The sequence below is a fragment of the Prosopis cineraria genome, unplaced genomic scaffold (genome assembly GCF_029017545.1).
Source record: "Prosopis cineraria cultivar Desert tree isolate PC_DT_omini unplaced genomic scaffold, ASM2901754v1 PC2, whole genome shotgun sequence".
Lineage (NCBI taxonomy): Eukaryota > Viridiplantae > Streptophyta > Magnoliopsida > Fabales > Fabaceae > Prosopis > Prosopis cineraria.
Genome location: NW_026555333.1, coordinates 262,001 through 284,234, shown reverse-complemented (window position 1 = coordinate 284,234; position 22,234 = coordinate 262,001). Strand labels below are relative to the sequence as shown.

At 34.7% G+C, this 22,234-nt stretch overlaps 1 protein-coding gene across 3 annotated transcripts; it reads right to left on the bottom strand.

The window, feature by feature from the left end:
- Positions 1 to 93: 93 nt before the first annotated feature.
- On the bottom strand, positions 94 to 16,567 carry LOC129303256 (uncharacterized). Of its 3 annotated transcripts, none has more exons than XM_054942453.1 (39): positions 16,396 to 16,567; positions 15,635 to 15,714; positions 15,229 to 15,328; positions 14,914 to 15,021; positions 14,598 to 14,714; positions 13,983 to 14,133; positions 13,519 to 13,766; positions 13,211 to 13,402; positions 12,998 to 13,074; positions 12,804 to 12,921; positions 11,959 to 12,042; positions 11,185 to 11,280; positions 11,008 to 11,109; positions 10,810 to 10,878; positions 10,078 to 10,173; positions 9,880 to 9,987; positions 9,389 to 9,502; positions 9,147 to 9,230; positions 8,884 to 9,012; positions 7,568 to 7,766; positions 7,320 to 7,385; positions 7,162 to 7,205; positions 6,647 to 6,730; positions 6,469 to 6,537; positions 6,312 to 6,388; positions 5,545 to 5,614; positions 5,158 to 5,307; positions 4,788 to 4,853; positions 4,534 to 4,678; positions 4,343 to 4,407; positions 4,201 to 4,266; positions 3,890 to 3,983; positions 3,018 to 3,054; positions 2,810 to 2,867; positions 2,531 to 2,641; positions 2,202 to 2,269; positions 1,938 to 2,004; positions 1,782 to 1,850; positions 94 to 533 (listed from the first exon to the last, which is right to left on the bottom strand). In XM_054942453.1, exons 1-39 carry the CDS (start codon positions 16,438 to 16,440, stop codon positions 453 to 455), a joined length of 3,804 nt encoding a protein of 1,267 aa, XP_054798428.1. In that variant the 5' UTR covers positions 16,441 to 16,567; the 3' UTR covers positions 94 to 452. The 3 variants fall into 3 exon arrangements, with proteins under 3 accessions (XP_054798428.1, XP_054798426.1, XP_054798427.1); XM_054942451.1 differs by having other exon boundaries at positions 7,320 to 7,463; positions 16,396 to 16,566; XM_054942452.1 differs by having other exon boundaries at positions 7,320 to 7,463; positions 13,214 to 13,402; positions 16,396 to 16,566.
- Between the last annotated feature and the right edge of the window lie 5,667 nt (positions 16,568 to 22,234).

Sequence of the window (22,234 nt, the reverse complement as noted above, 5' to 3'; positions counted from 1 at the left end):
AATGATTCACTAGAATCAAGCTGGAGCATGCTTTGGGCGTTTGGTTGCTAATGGATCAGGTGCGAAATATCACCAGGAGTTGCGAACAGAGAATAAGTAACACCGAGTCAACCTCCCCGTCTGAGTTAAATAAAAGCTAAAGCCACTACTCAAGTTCGAGATAATCCTGGTGCCATCGTTAGATATTATGTAGTATATAGTAATATAGATGACTCTGTTTGCTACCCCACAACCATGAATTCTGATTCCCTCTCATCAACAATATCAAGTACTAATGCTAGGGGGACAAAATTTGGTGTTCTTTTCTTTCTTTCTTTCTTTCTTCTTCTTGTACCTTACCGTTTTACTATTCCCTCAAGTCACTCTATACATTGCGGGCACTTACTGTTTGGCATATTACAATTAGCGAGGGCGACCTGTGCATCAGACGCTTGTAACCTCATGTCCACAAGTTATGACGAGGTTGATGACCGATCTTCACCCTGCTCAATTTGCACGCTTCTTGATGGCGGGCCAAAGATGCTCAATACCACCTATTATTCCCAAACAACAAAATCGATGGAGAATTGTTTTTAGCTTCAACCCCAAGAGTCCATAAATGAAATCAACATGTACACAAGCATGAGAAAGCATTTATAATTTTGTAATGCAGGGGATTACTGGTAATACTATCACATAGAACATATTTGAAAACACATTGAACGTAGCGAAACCATGTTTTCACAAACAGTAAACTTGTCATACCCATAATAAACGAAATGCTAGGAAACAAAAAAAATAAAATCCTGAAATAAATAAATAAATAAGCAAAAAGAAGAAACATAAACACAAACAGTTTACAGACTGTCGTACAAATCCATTTGACAATACTTGCTAAACATTGACAAAGAAAAACCAATAAAGATGGCGTTGCCTTCCCAACAATGCATGCTACTAATCTCCAAGAGTAGACCAAAAACTATGATAGCTCCACGGAAAAAGGTTTTCTAGTGAAGGTTCTCTAACAGTTTGTGCTGGTCAACGGGCTTGAGATGAAATTTGGTTAGCTGACATAAATTTTAATTGATCGAAGCTTTCAACCAACCCTGAAAATTGTACTTTCCAATTTGGTGGAGTTTTTTTTCTTTCTAAATCACTTTTTACTAGTAACGTTCTAGGTGCAGAGTCTTCGCCTCTATTTGTCATGCGGAATCTGAAGCATCCAAATATAAGTCACCCCTATGGTGATATTATTGATATTGCTTAATGTTTTTTTAGGAGGGAGTGACGACTCTCAATTCATTTTATGTATAGAGAATAAAATCAATGAGCTAACGCATAGCTGGGATCTTCCATAGTTTAGACAGTTTTGTTCCTTATCAACCCCCACCTGCATGCCAAAAAGTGGTGGATGATGAAAGGGAGTCTAACGTTTGTAATGACTTGACGTAAACTTGTTTCTTGTTCCTTTTTGAATGCAGTATATAGTTTTTTATTCATAAAGAACTGTTCACATCATTTTTAAATTCTCAAGGTTTTCTTGAACGACAAAAAGAAAAGTAGAACATTTCTCTCCCAGATATTATTTGAAACATTAGGGTTATTGGCGGGTAAATTGCTTAAGAGTTTGTTACCCACGAGTTAGAAAACTGAACATCACCCAGACCCCAACAGGTACATGTTACTTCATAAAATCTATCGCACCAGAGCGCACTGGCAGGTATTCTGCTGCTTTTTGTTTTTTAACGCAGTCCATTTTGACTTAAAAAGAAAAGAACAAGAAATCAACAAGGATGACTGACCGGCAAGAAAATTAGTCCGTGCAAGAAACCGAGTAGTACTAATGCCAGGTACATTTGAAAGTAATATACCTGCAAAACAAGAAGGTAAATTATAAACAAGAATTCTTATACATACTTCCTACTGACCAGAAACAAAGGATGATTTATCAAAAATACCACAAAAACTTCAGTCCTTGAGAAACAAAGAACAATAACTCCAACCAGCTTTGTCAGAGTGATCCCACTGCAATCACAAAGGAATGCACTGTGTCAAAACAAAGTAACAGTGCAGATTAGAGCAAGACTGGATATGGATGTGGATTCTGATGTAGCACGTCGATTTCCTTTTTCACTGGATGTGAAATTGGTGCTGAACAGCATGTGCTTGCGTTTTGAAGAGAAGTCAGGAAATACGAAAAAAGATTTCTGCTGGTATATCACCTGAAAACTGAAGCTCCCATTGTACCCAGAGCCTCCTTAGCACGTTTTTCTTTGTCTCCACTTGTTACCTGTAAAAGATCGTGAAATAATATTAGGAAACGATTAAATTTCAGAGGACCTAAGCAACATGTTGTCATTATCATTCTTTTTCCTTCCTGATGTAATCACTTCAATTAAAAGACTATAACAGAAGATACGGAAAACAATTGCTCATTAGTTTCACCTAAATCAAGAGGGAAGTAGGAAGAGATGATGTACTTAAATTTTAACGAAAGCATGCTTTTCATATAAATCAAATTTGCAAAAATGAATTGCAGAGTAGCACTGACAGCAAAGGTGTGAGCAATATGCACACAAAACTCGACAGCAATGCCCACTGACATGACAAGGTTGACAACTGAGACAGCATTCAACTGGATGTCCAAAAGTGCCATCACACCCTACAAAGCACAACTTGTAAGTAAAAGAACTGTAGACCAAGAGAATTTTCTGTTCGTGAGAATCCAAAAAGATATTGGACAGATAAACTAGAAATTTCTAAACTGATAGCGGGTTCAGTTAGCAGGGAAGAGAAGAAACACAAGACGCCTAAAAATGATGGAACATACCATAAGATCAACAACAATCATGGCCAACACCAACAAAATGATTGCTGAACACCATAAACTACATTGAAGTTCAAAACACAAAAAAACACAAGTGAATAAGATGAAGACATTATTAATTAATAAAAAACAACCCTTGATAATCCCTTTGATAAAGCTAAAAAGCCAAAGACTACATTTAAACCAATGGCTAAAAAAAATTAATATTCACCTGCAAGTGATAACCAAGCACACAACAAATACTGCTCCTGTTACATTAATACAACACATAATTAATATTTTGCAAATTCAACGGGTACACACATTGTAAGTAAATACAAAGCTGGCATATACAAATAGATTATTGTTAAATCTAGTTATCCTTGAATGTTTTTTAGGGGTATCTAAGTGGGATGGAAAACCCTACCCCAAAAGCTAGCTATTGAGGTGAGAGAACTAACTCACTTATATACCCCATTGAACATCCCATATTATTCAATGTGAGACTTGGTATCCCATATTATCACGGCTCCATCAATTGCCCCCCTATAGAAAGTCGACATTCCAATGGTTGCGCTCCATGACACTTAACTCAGCCTTCTTCTGGTCAGAACCCTCAGTGGGTGGCCAGATACGAAATTGGCAACAAGGATGGCATCAATGGGTATCCAAGTAGGATAGGGAACCCTACCTTAAAAGCTAGATTTTGAGGTAGAAAAACTAACCCACTTATATACCCCATGCTACTCAATGTGGGATTTGATATCCCATACTACCAAGTCTCCATTAGTTTCATCCAATTTTAAAGCTGTGAATGTTCATTTTTTCTTTAAAGTCATAGGCCACACTTTGCGCTAAAAGATGGATGGGGGTAGGGTGCGAGTCATAGGGAATGGGGTACATAAGTTAGAAGATCTACTTTGTGATGTACCCATTAAGATCCAATTCCGTCATCTCATCCTCCAAGCTAAAGTTGTCACATGATGTGACAGATCCTTACCCCATGTGCGTGTGGGGCAATATTCATTGTATTTTAATTGGACCACATGAATGATGGCAATAGATAATGAAAGCATATCTTAGTTTCTTAATGTCAACACTAACCAATAGCTATAGCAAGGTTGATTAGTGCGGTCTTCCATATATCAAGGTATTGCTCAAAAAACATATAAAACACTGAATATGGGAAGATCTCAATCTGCAGCAGAAAAAGTTGTCAGTCTGGGCGCAGTAAAATCAAATACACAAAAATCCACAACTATGCCAATAATTTTTGTTGCAGCAATTGCAAGGTATTAATATTCCCATATACCGTAGGATGAGCACGAAATTAATCTTCTCTCTCAAATCATTATTATATTTTGCTTTAAATTCCTTTTGTGATAGGGGGTAAAGTGAACTCCTAAGAACATTACCTTTAAAGCCTCAGAAACTTTTGAACTGAACTCACGAGCAGCTCTTAAGGAATTAACGTAGTCAACCTAGAACATTATTACTGTTAAATCTGGGGCTGGCTGATACTACGAAATCATAGAACAAATAAGATAGTATTGCTACCTGTTTGCTGAGTGGAGTGTGATATGTACGGAATGATGACGCTTGGATAATGCCACCATCATAGTCTAGCAACCAAAAACATGATCAACTTAATGAGACAATTGTAAAGCCAAACAAACTAGAAAATGCACCAATTTTTAAAACATTCATGCCTACATTTGAAGGAAAAATACTTCTATAACCCAACAAACCTTTCAAGTCAACACTGCTGCTGTAAGCCCCATGACCCCCTTTTGCACAGTCAGCAGATGGAAGAGCATTAAGAAACCATGGCAGTTTCTCCTTAAATTGTTCTGTAGAAGGGCGATCATTATGAAGTTCTGAGTGATGGAAACACTGCACGATTCACATAGTTGTGTTTAAAACATCACGAGAATCAATAAACCATTCTAATTCATGCTACAAAACTACCAGACTTTTGTCCAGTGCAGAACATGCTGATTACCGTAGTGCAATCTTTGCATACTCCAACCGCCTGACAAGAACCTTCATCAGGAGCACAGCAAGGAGGCTGGAAACCAAATTAATTCATGCAAGTCAGCTACAAAAAAATTCTATTTGCCTCTCCTACTCCAGTTGATCTTTACTCTCCATATTTCCCTTGATTCTTATGAATATATCCACCAAGAAAGAATATCCTGATATTTATTTGAATTGTTATTATCAAATACTCAGTTAATCATTCTCCAATAGTGAGACCAAAGGTCTGACTATTTCAGAACAATGTTGAAAGATTCTCAAATTCTGCAACTAAATATAAAGATAAAATAGAGATGAAATTTCTTTGGTCCGACACCAGTCATAACAAAATTGACCTGATCATCAGGTGGGCAATAACTCCCATTTGTAAACTTTCTGCAGCATCCAAATGCTTCTGGAGATATCCACACAAGAAAATCATCAAGCCATGAAGCAGCTGGCTTGGCAATATAGCTTGATTCTGGCATTAGGGACGCCCTTGCAATCTATAGGTGAATACAAAATGCATACCAATGAGTATTCAAGAGCCCAAAACAAGAAAAGAGAAGGGAAAATAAAAACAACCTAAAGAATCAATCAATACAAACAGGAATTTGGATAGCTAGGCTTGCAGGTTCAAACTACTATAAGTAAATGTTTGTCTAATTGTGAAGAGCTGAATTTATAAAGTCAAATGCTGAATCACAAGAAGTTAATCAGCACCAGATAAGCTAATGTTATACCTCATTCAAAAGAGATCCTGAATCACATTGACTAATGGAGCACAACTGATTCGTATGCCTTGATTCTGAGCTGAGGTGAAGAACAAGAGAGTGAATCATCTTTGACATTTATAGGTATAAGAAAAGGTTGCAATCTGTAAGATTTCCTTTCAGAAACATATGCACGACATATTTTAAGAAATTAAGATGCAGAACAATGAAGAAAATACAATAACCCAAATAGATCTACAAACATTGATAAGGTGAAACAACTCTTGATCCATCCTACCTCTCAACCAAGGAAGACAGGATGGAGAATGGAAGACCTATGCTAGGTGTAGGAAATCACAAGTTACTAAGGTTCCTACCGAAGTCCTTCATGTTGAATTTCCTCAATTGTTCAAAATAAGAGAGAGAGAGAGATGGAGTGGAATCCACATGGGACCCACATGATAGGTGGGACCCAACTCTATTTCAACATCTAATATGGCAAACTTTTTCTATATTCAGAGTAATGTGGGCCAACCATGTGCAAACAAACTGCAATCACAACCGGTATGATGGCAAACAATACTGTGACTAAATATGGAAGTTTGGGAAATAATATATCAAAGTTTAAGATATTCATCCATGCTTGTACATCTAACTGTGACATACAGATAAGATAGATACGTGCATTGGTAGCAAATTATCTACATGAATGGACAAGATTGTGGAGCAAACCGATTATATAAATATGCCTACTTTGCAACACAGCGGGATCAGAAAAAAGCATGATCCAGAAATACCTGTAATTGTAGTTCTTTACAACAAAATACAACGGTGGTCCAATTCTGAGATAATCTGAAACATTATTGAAATATCCCTGCAGGAAAAGGATATAGATCTTGAACGCTTAAATATGAAATAAAGGGTATAAAACATGAGGCGGTGATAATATTGAACCTGAAGATAAGAATCTCGGGGTAGAACAATCTTCTGCTCCAAACCAGGTTGAATTCTAATGCATAATGCCTACGTGGTTCGGATGATGACAAATTAGAAAATAATAAATATACACACGAAGGGGAAAAATTTAGTTGATCTCAAAGAAGACTATAGAACCAAAATAAAGAAAACTTACAATGCTAGCAAATGTGAATGCCAAGAAAATAGCAATGACTACCATTTTTACTCCCCAAATACTCAGAATGGGAGCATGAACCTCCTGAAAAGGAAAAGAGAGAGAGAGAACCATAGGAGGCCAATAAAGAGGGGGATCAGAGTGAACCCAAGTAGTTGGACGAGAGATAATTTGTATGAAAAGCATGCAAAAGTGACAACACGAACTTGAAAGGTAAACGTCTTTTGATAAGCAAACTTCCAAATTAGAATTACAATTTTATCAACAGCAAGAAACCTAGCATCCCAATTACAAATCTTTCCTCATACAACATAACAAATTACAGTTATTCTAGGTTGAATACTTCAGGCACTGCGCTTGACAAAGTTGCAATTCAGCAGTTTAGCCTTTTGGTTTTGTTCCTTTAAAGTGCAAGTAAAAGATGATAACAGTTTTATCATTATCTCTCTCTCTCTCTCTCTCTCTCTCTCACACACACACACACAGAAGACAATGGTTTAACTAATGCCAATTACCTTCATATATCGAGCCAATATGCCAGGTTTTCTCTGTTCAATACCTAAAGTTACAAATCAACATGTCAAAAAAATAGCTGGACATAAATGAAAAAGATGTGGCAATAAAAGATTGAAGTGGCACTAGGAGCCTTAATTTTTAAAATCTTAGTAATAACCTTTATCAGTATCACCATGCAATGAAGAAGCTTTAATGCATGGGAAACAATCAACTCTCCTGTCCTCTGATCGTAAAAAGTCAAGAACTATCAGAGCAACAAAGGCAGTAACTTGTAGAAGGAAGTCCAAAAGAACAGCCAATGCTGTGAAAAAGAACACAATGGAAAGTTGAAAACTAGCATCAACATAAAAGGAATGCTGACACTACCACAAAGTTGTAAAAGAACACATGGAATGACAAGTTTACCTGCAAACATAGAGAATACTCGGCATGCAGGCATGGGAATAAAAGTTCCAACAGCAAATGCTAAAACCTCAGATAGACTAGCTAATGTTATGGATGGTCCAACTTCCACAAGGGCATTGCTTATTTGTCCTTCCAAAGGCAACTCCAGTTGTTGCCTTTTCACAGCATGAACTAGTATGCACATGTTATCCACCCCAACCTAAGACAAAGATAAACATTGAAAAGCCAAAGAATCGTCAGCATAAATAATAATACATAGGTAGATTACTTATATTGGCGATAATATTATATATTGTCTTCAGTAGAATCAATGGATTACTTATACTATATAATTTTGTTATTAAACTAAGAAAAATATACCAGCAAGGGAACAAAAGAGAGGGGACAAGTTCATATTATAATGTCTGTGTTAGAAGAAATTATACAAATTGTTCTCACAATATATTTGGTGGAATATTAACCCTTTATTTTAGCTTATCAACCAAGTCTGTCTCACTTCTCAGTCGGTTTCCCTGATTAGCATAAAAATGTTTCTCATAGAAAAGCTTCTTGCCTAGAAGCTCTAGCTTCAATGTTGTTTATCAAGTTCTAGCTTCAATAGAATGGTATTATTTAGAGAAGATAACTAGAAATTTCTTTAATTAGGCATTCCTACAGGGCTACAATGATGATTCCTAGTCAGGCTTTTAAAGAAAATCTTTTATATTTTGTCCCATATACATGGACAAAGGTCACAATTAGAACTGCGAAAAGGTTTCTAAAACAGTTATATAGTAAAACATAGTTATGTGAAACATACATAACTGTTTGTAGTTAGACATGGTTATGTGGTGCATTAAACTAAAATCTGAGATTTTGCTTCGAACACCACATGAATTGACAGGCAATTACATGTGTGCGGGCATGCCCTTGAGTGCAAGCACTTATGATGAGTAATCCAAATCAAAATTAAAAAAAAAATCTATTTTTTGTTTTAATTTTGCATTTTGGAAAGCCTAAGAGAACACTCTTGGAAGTTGTTGAACGCGATTTCTTAATTAATAATATTCCTAAAAGCTTGATAAATGATAGAGCACAATGGCGTCTTGCAATCCATGTAGCCGACCCCACCTAGTGGGATAAAGGCTTATTGTTGTTGTTGTTATTTTAATTTTGCATTTTATGATAGGATGTATTTTTATGTTGGCAGAATATATAGAATTCCTAAAAAGACATCTTCATGCCATGAAACTCTGCCTCAAACAATTCTCTTCACTAGTCAAAATTATTTTATCGTTAGTAGCCACATCTGATATCTGCATAAGAAGAACACTTACAGCGAGAACAAGAAATGGAATAACTTCCATGATGATCAGTGTCGATTTTACACCAATAGCACTGAAAAATCCAACTGATCCAAGGACAGACAGCATAACAACCGTTACTCCTGAAAGACCAAGCAATACCTGCAATCCATAACTTATGCAATTATTTATGAACAATTACAAAAAGGTATTTCAACAGAGTGAACTCATTAAGATCAGATATTAGAGAAAGGGATAAAAGAGGAAGAGGCTTCGTGCTAAGGTTGGGACAGCACCTTAGATGAAATGAAGAAGGAAGAAGAACGTGGTGTATCCCCCAAAGTAAGAGATATATATGCAAACATCACAATATAGCTTATCTGCAACAAAATGAGGGACAAGGTTTACATTCATTAGCATAAAAATATTAAAATTCTCAAAAAATAATCATTAAAAACTTGAAGTTTTTCTTGTTAAAGGAATAGATAAATGGGTATCAAACATTCAAAAAAAAAAAAAAAGACTCGAGAGATTTTACCAGTATGGTTATGGCATCAGCAGTGCTTTCTCTTTTTAATTCTGCCTCAATGGAGCTTTCAGATGAAAAAGCAAGTGTCAGATTTTTAGATTGAACCATTGGCAGCAACTCATCCTATCAACAACAGCACAAAGTAATGAAATAAGGGAGGAAAATAGGCCAAGAAGAACAAAGCAATTAACCACAGAAACTCAATTAAAGAAAGCCAAATAATAAGCACAACTGAGTCACATTATGGGGAAAAAATGCAAGAATACTTCCAAAACATCTTATGCTTATTGGTATCAGAAAGTTATGCAAATCCCAAGGACCCAAGAGTTCATTTGGAACTGCGAATTAGTTATTGGGTACCATCTCAGATATCCTGAGTCTGGACTCTAGACCCATTTTTCATGGTCTAGACTTAACATGGCCACTATAGCTAGAAATCAGGACTCAGGTAGCTCAAAAGGACAAGTGAAAAAGGAGCACAGTAAGAACAAAGTGCAAACCTTCACCAACTGTATAAAGGCCTTCTCCCAAGCCACTGACTTTGTAGTTTCATTCCCCTCTTCATTCATAGCATTATTCACCGGATAAGTTATAACAAAAGCAGATGCCTATCTTGAATAAAAATAACATAGTTAATTCATGCTCTGCAAAAATCAGTTGTGTTCACATTTCATAAACTAGGAGAGTAGAGAAAGCACCTCAGAATAATTGTTCCCAGAGAAGCCTCCTAGAACAGTGCTTGGATCAAGAGGACCTTTAAATGCACTCATACATTGGTCTGCTGAGGAATAATGCTGAGGAATACAATTTTACAAAATCAGCAACTCTGGTAAAACCATTTTGGGAACAAGCTTGTTTTAATTATTAAATAAAATGCAGCTATTCATACAAAGGATATTGCTTTCAGATGTGTGTCTCCACATAACAAGAAACAGAAAATGAGGAATATAGACTTAAAAATAGCATATTCAAAATCTTTCAAGAGAGATTCAATGTAATGTGATATTAATTATAAGAAATACTACAGAAACTGCCTCTCTCCCCCAACTTCTGCAGGCTATAGGCATCAATTCCATATAGAGAGAAGAAGCTTTTGATGAAAAAAATCATATACTTGACAAATGTATCATTACTAGTGACACCAGAAATTTAATGTTTCAAGAGAAATATTTTTCTTTGTATTATATTAGCATTTGTAATGAATGCATCCATTAAAGCTATCTAATTAGTAGGCAAGTTTCCAACTTTTCATTCTTCAAACCATAAAGAGCATAACCACACAGAAAGTGAGATCATTTATCATGAAAAAAAATTGCACTGTCAGGCAGAATATTTTGGAAACTGTTCAGCATTTTAACTTGCAAAAATGCTGAAGATAAAAAATATAAATGCTTACAATCAACTTTAAGATCAAATTTGGCAATTGTTACCTCAAAACAGTAATACAGATGTTCAACTCCCCCATACTTCTCAAAATTTCCAGGGTCCATTTTGAAGTACTGTAAACAAGAAGAAAATTGAAAAGAAAAGGTATAAGTATAACATTCTGATGAGATACTGATACTATATGCATTCTGATCGGTATCACAAAAACCCAGAGTTTTATGGCAGTGAATTAATGGATGTACCTGCAGGACACTTTGAGTGGCACAATTCTGGTCCAGTGGCTTCATGCAGATGTCTTGCAGGGACACTGTCATGCCAGAATAATTGGCACGGACAGCATCAACCTGAGAGCAACATTTTCAATCCAACATGATAATCAAGATTATTATTTTAGTAGCATTATTAAGCAGAATGCATACCCTTTTTTGTATTTCAAAAAGGAACTTAATGTTGTCCTCTGAGACAATGCTTGATGATGTACCATTCTCTTGATCAGGAATCGTTGCCAGAATGAGCTGCAAAATAAATAGGCCATTGTCATTCATTAAATCAACAAGGAATGTGATAGAGACTTGGTAGTATGGGATACCAAGTCCCACATTGAGTGGTATGGGATGCTCAATGGGGTATATAAGTGGGTTGGTTCTGCTAGCTTTTGAGGTAGGGTTCCCCATCCTACTTAAGTACCTATCAGAATGATAAATTATATATATTACATGATTATGTCTTTACAAATCTTGCAGGACACGGACTAGAAATGAGGAAGGTCATACAATATCAGCCCCAAACTGAAAGAAAAATGACAAGAACTTTGAGGAGTACAACTGTATGACTAAATGCCTGTATGCCATTTTGGCAAGGCAAGTATCTTGGGTAGATTCTTTTTCTAGGAAAGCAATTTTATGCCATAAATTTTGCCTTCAGATGCATTTCATCATCTAAAATTTATGTCTCTTTTACACAAGAGGAGGGAAAAAATAGCTGAATAATATGAAATACCAGGGAAGGATTAGACAAATAATATAGAGAGTGAGAAACATTTATAATACAGAATCAGATGTTGAATGCTGCACTGCTCAATAGTCTTGCCATTGAAATGCTTAGTATGTGATACGTTTAACACAAGCATGATAATTAACTAGATAAAGCTGGTCTATCAAAGAGGAAAAAAAGAAATGGTTCCCAGTAAGAACCTGTTCAATTCTGTAAAATGGAGCAAGATGGCTGTCAAAAAACTGTTTCTCTTGTGCAGCTTTACTCCCAGGTCCTACCCACAGCTGAAAAGTGGACAAAATTATATGACAAACTCCAAATCAATGTATCATATCATATCGAAATGAGAAAAGTAATAGGTAGCAACTTTATCGTTCTAATACTTTTGTTGATAATCTATAAAAGATTAAAACCTCAATAATTTTACCATTCTTGCATAAATAATTACCATTACATTTGATTTCACAATTTCAAATGGTTATTTTGAATTTGAAAAAAAGCAAACCCAGCATCACCTCTTCATACAATATGATTTTTTACAACCAAAAATATTTCCCCAATCGAACATGTGGATTCTTGTGTTAGCAACGTTTTTTAACCATGAATTCATGATATAAAGAGCCACTTGGCATTCTACACAAAAGTAAGCATCACATTTAAAATATGTGATAAAAATACCCACACTATCACAGAAAAGAACCCATATCTAAAAATCTCCAGAAACCAAAAACAGCAATAAATTAAAAATAGAAAGGAAATCAGTTGAGGCATCAGAGTGAAACAGATTAGCAAAAAAAAAAAAAAATTGGTTGAAAATTACAAAGAACAGGACGTTTTTGAACTGAATGTATAGAATGATAACCATGAGGCGAGGACATTTCAAAAGAGTTTTGTCATGTCTGACACAAGTTGGACGCACATTCACATTATGTATGCTAGACATGCAGTGATTAAAACTCTGATTGAATATCAGAAAGCACGTTTGTAAATTGTATGTAATTAAACAGAGAACTTAAATTAGTAAGAGTCTTTACTTCATACATACTTTTTCAGGCCGTGTCTCAACCTTAAACCGAATTAGACCTAGACAAAGTAGAAGAACCATAGCCAGTGATGAACACAAAACCATAATTGGATTTCTAGCAACGTATGATCCATATTTCCTGATCACATTTGTAAAATCAAGGTCAGAAATATTCAATTAAAGCTGATAAGCACATTGATGGCATAGACAGTGACCTGAAAAAAATTGACATGTAACCTTGCACAGCTGAGAGTTGGACACTCTGTCTGATTTGTTGAGCATTTTCAAGCATCTGGAAATCATCAATGCCAATCAACAAGTTTCATTGTCAGAAAATGGTGCAAGAACAAGGAAGTCAAAATGAAAATAACGAAGATGGTTCTCAAAGATGTCCCACTGAATAAATATCAAACTTTAACTGATACAACTACCTGCATTGGAAGATTTTCCTCCTTCTCCATATCAAGAGAATGCAGCATACCACCACTAACAACATTAGAAACAGATTTTGCAGCAGGCAATGGCTTCCTTTCTCTTATCCGATAATATAATCCCCAACCCAAGAACACAGAAATCAGTATGATGTATAAAATTGCTAAAATCAAGTCAACACACTTCACCTACAGGTGTCAAAAGGAGGACCATGTTAGAGAAGAACAACCAATAGACTTCAGCTGCATTTTTTCCATAAAAAGAAGAAAACAAATGCACGCAGAAAAATTCAAAATGCTCTCACTGTTAAAGATCCAATTCTTATGGAGCACGAATCCATCTTTTGGATGGTAGGAGGAGCAATGTTGGAGCATGCTGAAGATGAGGGACAATCACCACAAGAACACCCAAGAGAAATATCACCACATGAATAGGTTGAAACATTCATAAGTCTCATGCCAGATGATGCAGTAGCATTTGGGCGGAATGTAATTGCATACGGTGAACCAGGAACACCAAGAGGTGCCTTTCTACCAATAAATGCAAACCACTCTGATAAAAGCAATTCCAATACAAGCATTAAATGTTACAGCAATTGAAATAAAGAAACCAATTGTATCCAAGCAATCCCTATCAAAATGAAAATATTGTCACTATAATCATTGTCAAAAGGATTGTCACAACACTAATGTTTTGTATCTATGTTTCAAGGCTATAAGAATGGGGAACAACTGAACACAGTTTGGTTAGAACGTCAATAGTATTTACCTTTAAAATTTTTAGCACCAGCACCAATATATTGTATAGCACGAGAATTCATGGTACCAAACTTCACTTCCTTGCAGGATTCATACAACCCTTCCCCAAAAGCATCAGTTATATAATAATCAATCCCATCCACAGTCAAATTATCACCAACCTGAAAATTGTAAGAGTGAAGTCAGATTAATAATTGCATTCTAAAATCATTTCAGTAGTGTGCCACCATCTTTAATATAACCAACAAAGGGCAGAATATCAGCGTCTTTCAGTAGTTAATATTTGATAGCATATCCAACTAAAGAAGCTTAACTGTCACAGAATGCACACTAAAATTGCTAGGTTTAAGACATGTTCTAGAACTGAAATTGTATATTAGGGTACATAACCTGCACCATGCTGTTGCCAATATCTGTTATGAAAATCAACTAAGGCAACAGGCAATTGAAGCATATTTCAGATGTATTTCATGCTGTGAGTATGCAATAGTTAAAAATAATGGATAGCTAACAATTATCAATTAAGATTTTCCAGATAAATGACTAATAACAAAATTATGGGATCAATACAAAGGTTGCAACAGTATAAAAGTTAGAAGAAATAAAGGAGATGCCACGATCTTACCTTCGAAACTGAAGTCACGTTGATAAATAGACTCTGATTTGGGGAACAAGTAAGCTCACAGAATAAATTCAAAAAGTTTCTCAAGCACGCTGGACAACCTACAAGAAAAGGAATTGCCTGCCAGAAAGTACAGTATATCCAAGCATATGTAAAAGATTTTAGCATGGATGCTGATAATGAAATAAAAGAGAAACATGAACTAGGAAAAGCATAAAATTCTGGGATCAATTCAAATACCAGATTCATGAAACCTTAAGCATTCACAATATACGTCAATAATCAAATAATATTATGAAAGTTTGATCACAGGATTTACCTGCTGGACTTGAGTCCGTAAAGTGTCAAATTGATATTCTGTACAACAAACATTCCCAGTAATTGTTGGACACAAACTTTGAATCTTGGAGGAAAGCAAATCACCAGGCTGAGAAATATAAAATTCAAAATATCAGAAGTTTGAAATTTTTTAGCTGTAAGAACTGATGCGTCTAATATGATAATGATAACAGTAATCAAAGTTTAATAGTTTTCCATCACTACGCTGTCCACATATTTCTCAGCCAGGTGAGAAAAATACAAACAAGGCACAAAGTTCTTAGTTCAGGAGGATGATCAATTCCATTAAATATACCTTCACGGCTGGGGAACCAAATGGACAGTTCAATACTTTCCGATCACTACGTTGTCCACATATGTCATACATAGCACAATATGCATTTGAATGCCTTTCCCTGTATAAAAAGATAAAAAAACTAAATCTTTGTTTTACAGATAACATGAAGATATCCAACTTCTTCCTGCATGCAGTGCAGATGTGGACATAGACTCTTCAAATCATTCGGTTGCTTGATTTATCGGAATGTGATGGGGCCTAGATGGAACTAAGAGAACTTGATTCAATTAAATAATGTCAAAACTCTTCTTTTGACAAATGCAATATTAATATAAAAGGCCAACCCAGACGGAGGAATATGTTGCAAGACACAAACTACTCGTGCTCAAAACATTTTCCGCTCAAGCATAAAAATGGGCCTTACCTGAGTCTTGTTGCATTGGAAGTCAAAAGAAGCCTAGCAGCCAAATTCTCAGTTTCGGCAAAAGCGGAAATTAAAAAACCCTGCAAGAACGTGAAAAAAATAGTCAGCCAGCTAACCAGATGCAGACGGAATGTTATGTTCCCTCGCATTCTAGAACTTAATTTCAGCAAGCCAACTGTGGGACCTAGACGTAGCCTGAGCCACCTGAAATGGATGAGGTGACTCCAGTAAATAGTTCTCTCCCTTTCCATCTTCACTCTCCAATTAAAAACTAAAGCGGCATCCATTTCAAACAGAGTGGTGCCATTGATACACATCTTAGACCTAAAAACAAGAATCCCGTATCTACGGTCTGCCACTGATCTATGAGACAACTTTTTGATCAACCAGTACTTTCTAAAATCGGGGCAAAATCACAAAATCACTTTCCAAAATTTTGTAGCTTGAAGTTGAGGGGTAAAGTGATTTCTCAAACATGCTCCAGTTTCACACTCAGGCAATCGAAATAGTCGGGATTCTTTCCGCGCCTCCAGGGAGACACCCCCCCGGGGGAAATAATACAGAGTCAGACTTTTGTCTGAAAAAATAATATGTAATGACAATAATTTGGAGTTTGCGTCCATTTTCTGGGTAAAGAAGCAAAGAAGAAAGAACTGAACATCAAGCGCTTCAAAGGAGAGCATAGAGAATGAATAGAAGAAATGGTGTTGTATACGGAAAGAATGAGGAGCAGAAAAGTGGAGGAGAGTGAGTGTCATTGCCTGGAAGAGAAAAATGGAGGTAAGGAGCCCTAGGCGAAGGTCCATTGCAGTAGAGCTCGAGAGCGATTCTCAGAGTCACTGAGAGCAGATGAACAGAAGAATCTGAGCGTTTTGTTGGTTTTTTATCCGAGTGTGCGCCAGAGCAGAGACACCAGGAAGCCGTTTGCGGTTGTACTGATCGTATAAGGATATTATATATAATATATTCCCACTAATTTGCTGCTATACTACAATAGACCCCGTTGCGCGCACACTCTCTCTTGGGTCTACCGGAGTCAAACCCCGCGTCTTGTATTTGACTATTACAAGCAGTTTTTGCCCAAAAAAAAAAAGTGTAGAAATTGGAAAGTCAGTAATGCTGCCTGTGGTCCGAACGCATATATGCAAACACAATCTATTATCGAATTCTTTCATTGGATTGGAATATATAATAAACAAGATTGATACTTTAATGATAATTTTTGTTAAGGTTGAATGAGAATTTGGAAGGTCCCATTTTTTGTTTAATTTGAATTAATTGTAGATAAATACTTAGGTAGACTGAATACACCATATCATTTATAATATGTCCAATTAAAATATTTTAAATAATTTAAATAAAACCTTGTGTAATATTTTTTAATTAATTTTATTTTTATAATAAAATACACATTTAATTTCTTAAGTTTTCTCTCAATTTTATCATTAATATTAAAATTAATTTATAGTTAATGTCATCTAAATATTATATTTTTATTAAACAGATTACAGATGATATGATGCATCTGGCCCATTTAAGTATTTCTTTTAATTGTAACTAAAAAAATTTATTGCACCTAAAGGTGCAGTTTGATTTTTTTTTTCTTTTTTTGAGATAGATGGTAGGTAAAGGGATAAAGAATAAAGGAGTTGGTTTATCAATAGAGCCGAAATATAGGTTAAATTATGTGGATTGACCTAAATAACTAGTTATAAGGGTCAGGTCTAGTAGGATTGAAAAAAATTGACCCAAATAAAAATGAGTTTTTCTTGCCTAGACTATTTAATCCATGAACCATATAGGCTAACCTTGATGGGCTAGAATTGGCTTGTTTAACTCATATTATTTTTAAAAAATTCAAAAAAGAGAAAAATTTATGAATATAGACCATGTTAAACATGACTTATTTAGCCGGATCAATTTATATATTTTGTATAAATATTATAAATTAATATTTTGGTGTATCTATAATAAATCATGAAGAAATATCAAATTAAAACTTATTATTTAGGTGTATTTTAAAAAAATCATAAAAAATGAACTAACATAAATAAATAAATGAGTTGGCGGATTAACTCATTTAACTCGCAAACCCTCAAGGATTAAGTTGAAATTTTTCTAACTCATATAAAAATTTGTTAAATTCAACCCAACTCACATTTCTATCAACTCACATGGGTCGAGTTGGCCCATATTCCTACCTCTATTTATCATAGGAGTTTTTTAAATATGAGTTTGGCAACTTAAAAATATTTAAGAGGAGAGCAGCAAGAAAGGGTATGGAAAAAAATTAGGAAAAGAACTCAGATTTACTATGAGATCAAAATTAAAGTCTAATGAGAAAAATAAATATGGTTTACTAAGGAATTTGTGCAAATCTAGTATTTTCCATAGTAATATAATAAGCTGATTGGATCCGAAATGATCAAAAGGGATTCAAGATACAACATACATGCCATTTAATAATAATATCATACATTATCATATATTAAGTTTTAGTTAACAGAATCAAGAATCATATTATATGGAAAGACTTGTATTAAATGATACTTTTCTCTCAAAAGGACTTGCATACAGGGAAAAAAATAGTGATTTAAGAATTCAATTAAAAAAAAGAAATCAAAGCTTATCCTAAGGCCTTAAATTGCAAATTTTCTATATTTTTTGTTGTTTATTTTATACATTTTTATCAATATCAATAGTTATCTTTCACTTTGTGATTAATTTATCTTAAACAATATGGACTTAAATGTAATTTGTAATTATGGTGTAAAGATAATAATATCTCTATTAATCTATCTTTTACTTACAACTGTAACTTTATAATTTACGAGTAACAATTTATAATTCACAAGTCTTTTTTTTATAAATTGTAAAGCTATAGTTGTAAGTTAAAATCAAATTAAAAGGGGCCATGTCATTTTTTCTACCCAAACTCAAATTACACTCAAGTTAATTACACTTAAGTCTTACAAAACTTGGATGTAATTTCTTAATTTGACATGATTTATTTGTCAGTAAATTACGTGTATGGGATCGAATCATAATTTTTCCAAGTTTTTGTATAAAAAAACTACAACGAATTTCATGGGTATTTGTATATGCTATCTCCTCTGCGAAATATAAACAATTTTTAATGGTAATAATAATTCACATATTAATAAAATCTTTGTTTCTATGAATGTGTGTGTGTATTATTTTTTCTCTTTTTAACTTTAGTTTATGATACAAGATATGTAAATACAAGGGGTAAAGAGAACAATTTTTGTAGGAATACCAGGTTACTTATATTTTGGATCAAGATTGATTGAGAGAAAATGATTACATTTTGAACCAAGGGAGTAGTTTAAAATGAATTGTTTTGTAGATAATATGACTATCATATTTCTTGTATTCTATATTTTTTATTATGTACGAATATCTTTTTATTGAAAATAATCTTATTTAAATCAGGGTTGTGTCTATAAGTTTTAAAGTATAAGGCAAAATTATTATAGAGGTCTAGTATCATGTAATGTAACTCATAAAATTTCATATTATTTTTTATGTTTGTGAGTTGCAAAATTATTTATCAATGTTTTATGATAAAATAATTGTAATATTTTATTTTTAGTAAAAAATATCTTTAACTCATTAAACCTATATTGTAACATAGTTTATCTTAATTTAAACAATTTTAAAATTTAAAACTTATTTAAATGATAGCGATTATTATGATTACCATCATTAATATTCATTACCAAAAAAATCTTGAAACAAATGTGCAATTTTATAGCTAAAACTTTCATTGAAATATTTTTATATTTGTATTATTCACTTTTTATTATATTTATACCCGATACATATTTTAATAGTCATTTTGTGAAGAAATAAGGTCATCTCCCCTATAGTTTATCTTCAGATTTCATACAACTACTCCCTCCATTTAAAAATATAAGATATTTTTTAAGCAGTTGTATATTAAAAAATGTAAAACATTTTTAATTTTTTGAGGTGTAATCATTGTCTTTTTTCTAAAAGTGCCCCTATTGATAATAACTTTATATTTGTTATAGGGTGTTTAATAAGGATAAATATAAAAAAATAGAGTTAATTAGAAAGTAAGTAACTACTTTATTAAATGATAAGATTTGATTAAAAATGTTTTATATTTTTAAATGGAGGGGGTATATGTTTTGTAAAGTGAAATTCAATACTATTATAACTTAAACGAGGCATGTGACATGTGAGGCTATATGCAATGGCCTGAGCAGCCTAAAGCTAAGTAGTCATGGCCTCAATTTAAATCTTTAATATACGTTCGCGATTTAAATATCTAGTTGTTGGTTGATATTATTCAATATTAATATTGAAAGGCATTGCAAGTTTGCAAACGGTTAATTTATAGAAACACTTTGATCTTGTTTAGTTACTAGAATAGAAATGAATGGATTGAAAAAATTGAAATAAAGATAAATTAAATCACCCTTATCCTATAATAAATATAATAAAACTCATTAATATATATTACAAATATGAAAATTATCATACTTTTTTAAAATTTCATGAATCATGATTCCCAACTCTATAACTATCTCTTCCCAATGAATTTGTTCATCGATCCTCTTTAATTATCTTATTTTTATTTTTTTTTCAATTCATTCCATTTATTTTTAGACCTTTATCTTTTAATTTGGTAATCAGTTAATGAAGGTGCTGATGAGGTTAAAAAAAAACAACAACAACAACTAAAGTGAGAAAAATAGTTAATGACCTTCTGGGGCAAGGAGGGTGCTGTCGTATATTGCGTCAGGGGCGGGAAGCAGAATTATTTGAGTGTGACCAACACAAAGCACGCACAGGCGCGCGGAGTTCAGATGGTAGTTTTATAAGATGGGATGGTGCGATTGTAATAGGAAGGAAAAGAGGGAGGGGAGTGGGAGTGACTGTCAACAAGGTATGGAAATCCTGGAACACGAAGGACACATGTGCATGTATGGATACCAAAACAAATCTAAAGTGTAAGAGGGGAGGGTAACTGTGAAGGGGATGGATCCCATAATGAAGTTGATGATGGTGGCGTATTCCAGCGAGGGCGATCCCTCTGGAGCGATGCATGTGTGGGCCATATCATTAAATTTGAAAAGGACGAGGCCAAAGCCATAACAACCCAACAATTATGAGCGCGTATTAAAAAAAAAATAATAATATGAAAAGAGAATTGAGGGGAAAGGGATGATGTGGATGGTGGGGAATGAGAATAGATGAGAGTGGGTAGTACAGTGTATGAGGTGAATTGAAGAGAAGCAACCTGCACGATGGGAAGTTGATGCCTACTGCAGATAACGTAATTAATATTCATGCCATGGATGGAAGGTGCGGGGCAATTAGGTAAAATGAGAGGAGAGAATGCATGCGGGAGAGTGAGCATGATTATTGATGAGGGTGGGAGAAATGATGAGCACGAAATGGCAGAGTGAGGGAGTCATGATGAGGTCAACACGCCACCCTTCCACAATCCCCTTGCGTTGCCTCACCCCCTTCTTTTCACCTTACTTTATCTTCTAATTAATTAATTAATTTCTTTAAGTGTTCTGTTTTCATAATTAATTACTATTTATTGTCTTGTAACGCACTCGCCCGCATCCATCCCCTATTCCCCTTTCAATTTTCATATCCGCTTCGTGCCCCCATCCCTGTTATCTCTTAAGTATTAACTAATTATGTGCCCCTACGTATCATCGCAAATTCCATCAATAATTATGTCTGCTTTCCCAAAATTATAAACTGTATTTAATAAATCACAATGCTGCACAACCTAGTTTAAATTTCAGAAGATGAGATTAAGTTTGGTTTAGTTTGCTGGGGAAGCAATTTTTGTTGACAGGTGTTGGTGGCAAGAGGTTCGGTTTGCCATTTCAACTTACCTAGAGTAGTTAAGTGAGCCCTGTTAAAGTTTTTGGGATAAATGTACAAATGAATGGCTTTTATACAGAGGGTATGCTCACTGCTCATCCGCACATCGGCGTCTGTCATGACTCATGAGGCATTGAGTGCACTTCTAGAAGCCACGAGTAACGAGGCCTTTGGTTCCTGGTTCGGCAAGAGTGAAAACCTTGGAATAGAGTACGATATTATATGATTAAAATAAAGAAAGAAAACGGAAGTTAATGGACATTAATGAAATGAAAGAAGAGGAGGACTGGAAAAAAAAAAAAAAACGGTGGGCTGGCGTGACGGGAAGCACTAAACTAATCATTGAAAATCAGAACGAAGCTTTTGTTTTCAGACCAGACGATCAAGTCCCCAACGAAGCGTGCGCCATGTGGAATGATCATCTCCCCGAATCCCACTTACAAAAGATGAGAATTTTTTGTTTTTTATTTTTTGAGAGAGAGAGAGAGAGAGAGAGCGCGTGAGCCACCGATGACCGTTGGTCTCAACAACAACAACGGGGACCGCGCAAGTTAAATTTGGTCCAAGAAGAGTACCAGTGAACGGGCAGATGTATGGCAGTTTAGAGGGAGAATGAAAATGAAAGCAGTACGGGTATGATCAAGTGATGGGGACGAGACCATGCATAAACATAAATGCAACGATCGAGTTGACTTTAGGAGGCAT

Excerpts from the sequence above, each read along its gene's own strand:
- LOC129303256 (XM_054942451.1), bottom strand. The coding sequence starts at position 16,440 with ATGGACCTTCGCCTAGGGCTCCTTACCTCCATTTTTCTCTTCCAG. Across the intron at positions 15,022-15,228 it reads TTGGTTCCCCAGCCGTGAAG|CCTGGTGATTTGCTTTCCTC; the intron begins GTATATTTAATG and ends TATATTTCTCAG. Across the intron at positions 6,389-6,468 it reads CCCGAGATTCTTATCTTCAG|GGATATTTCAATAATGTTTC; the intron begins GTTCAATATTAT and ends CTTTTCCTGCAG.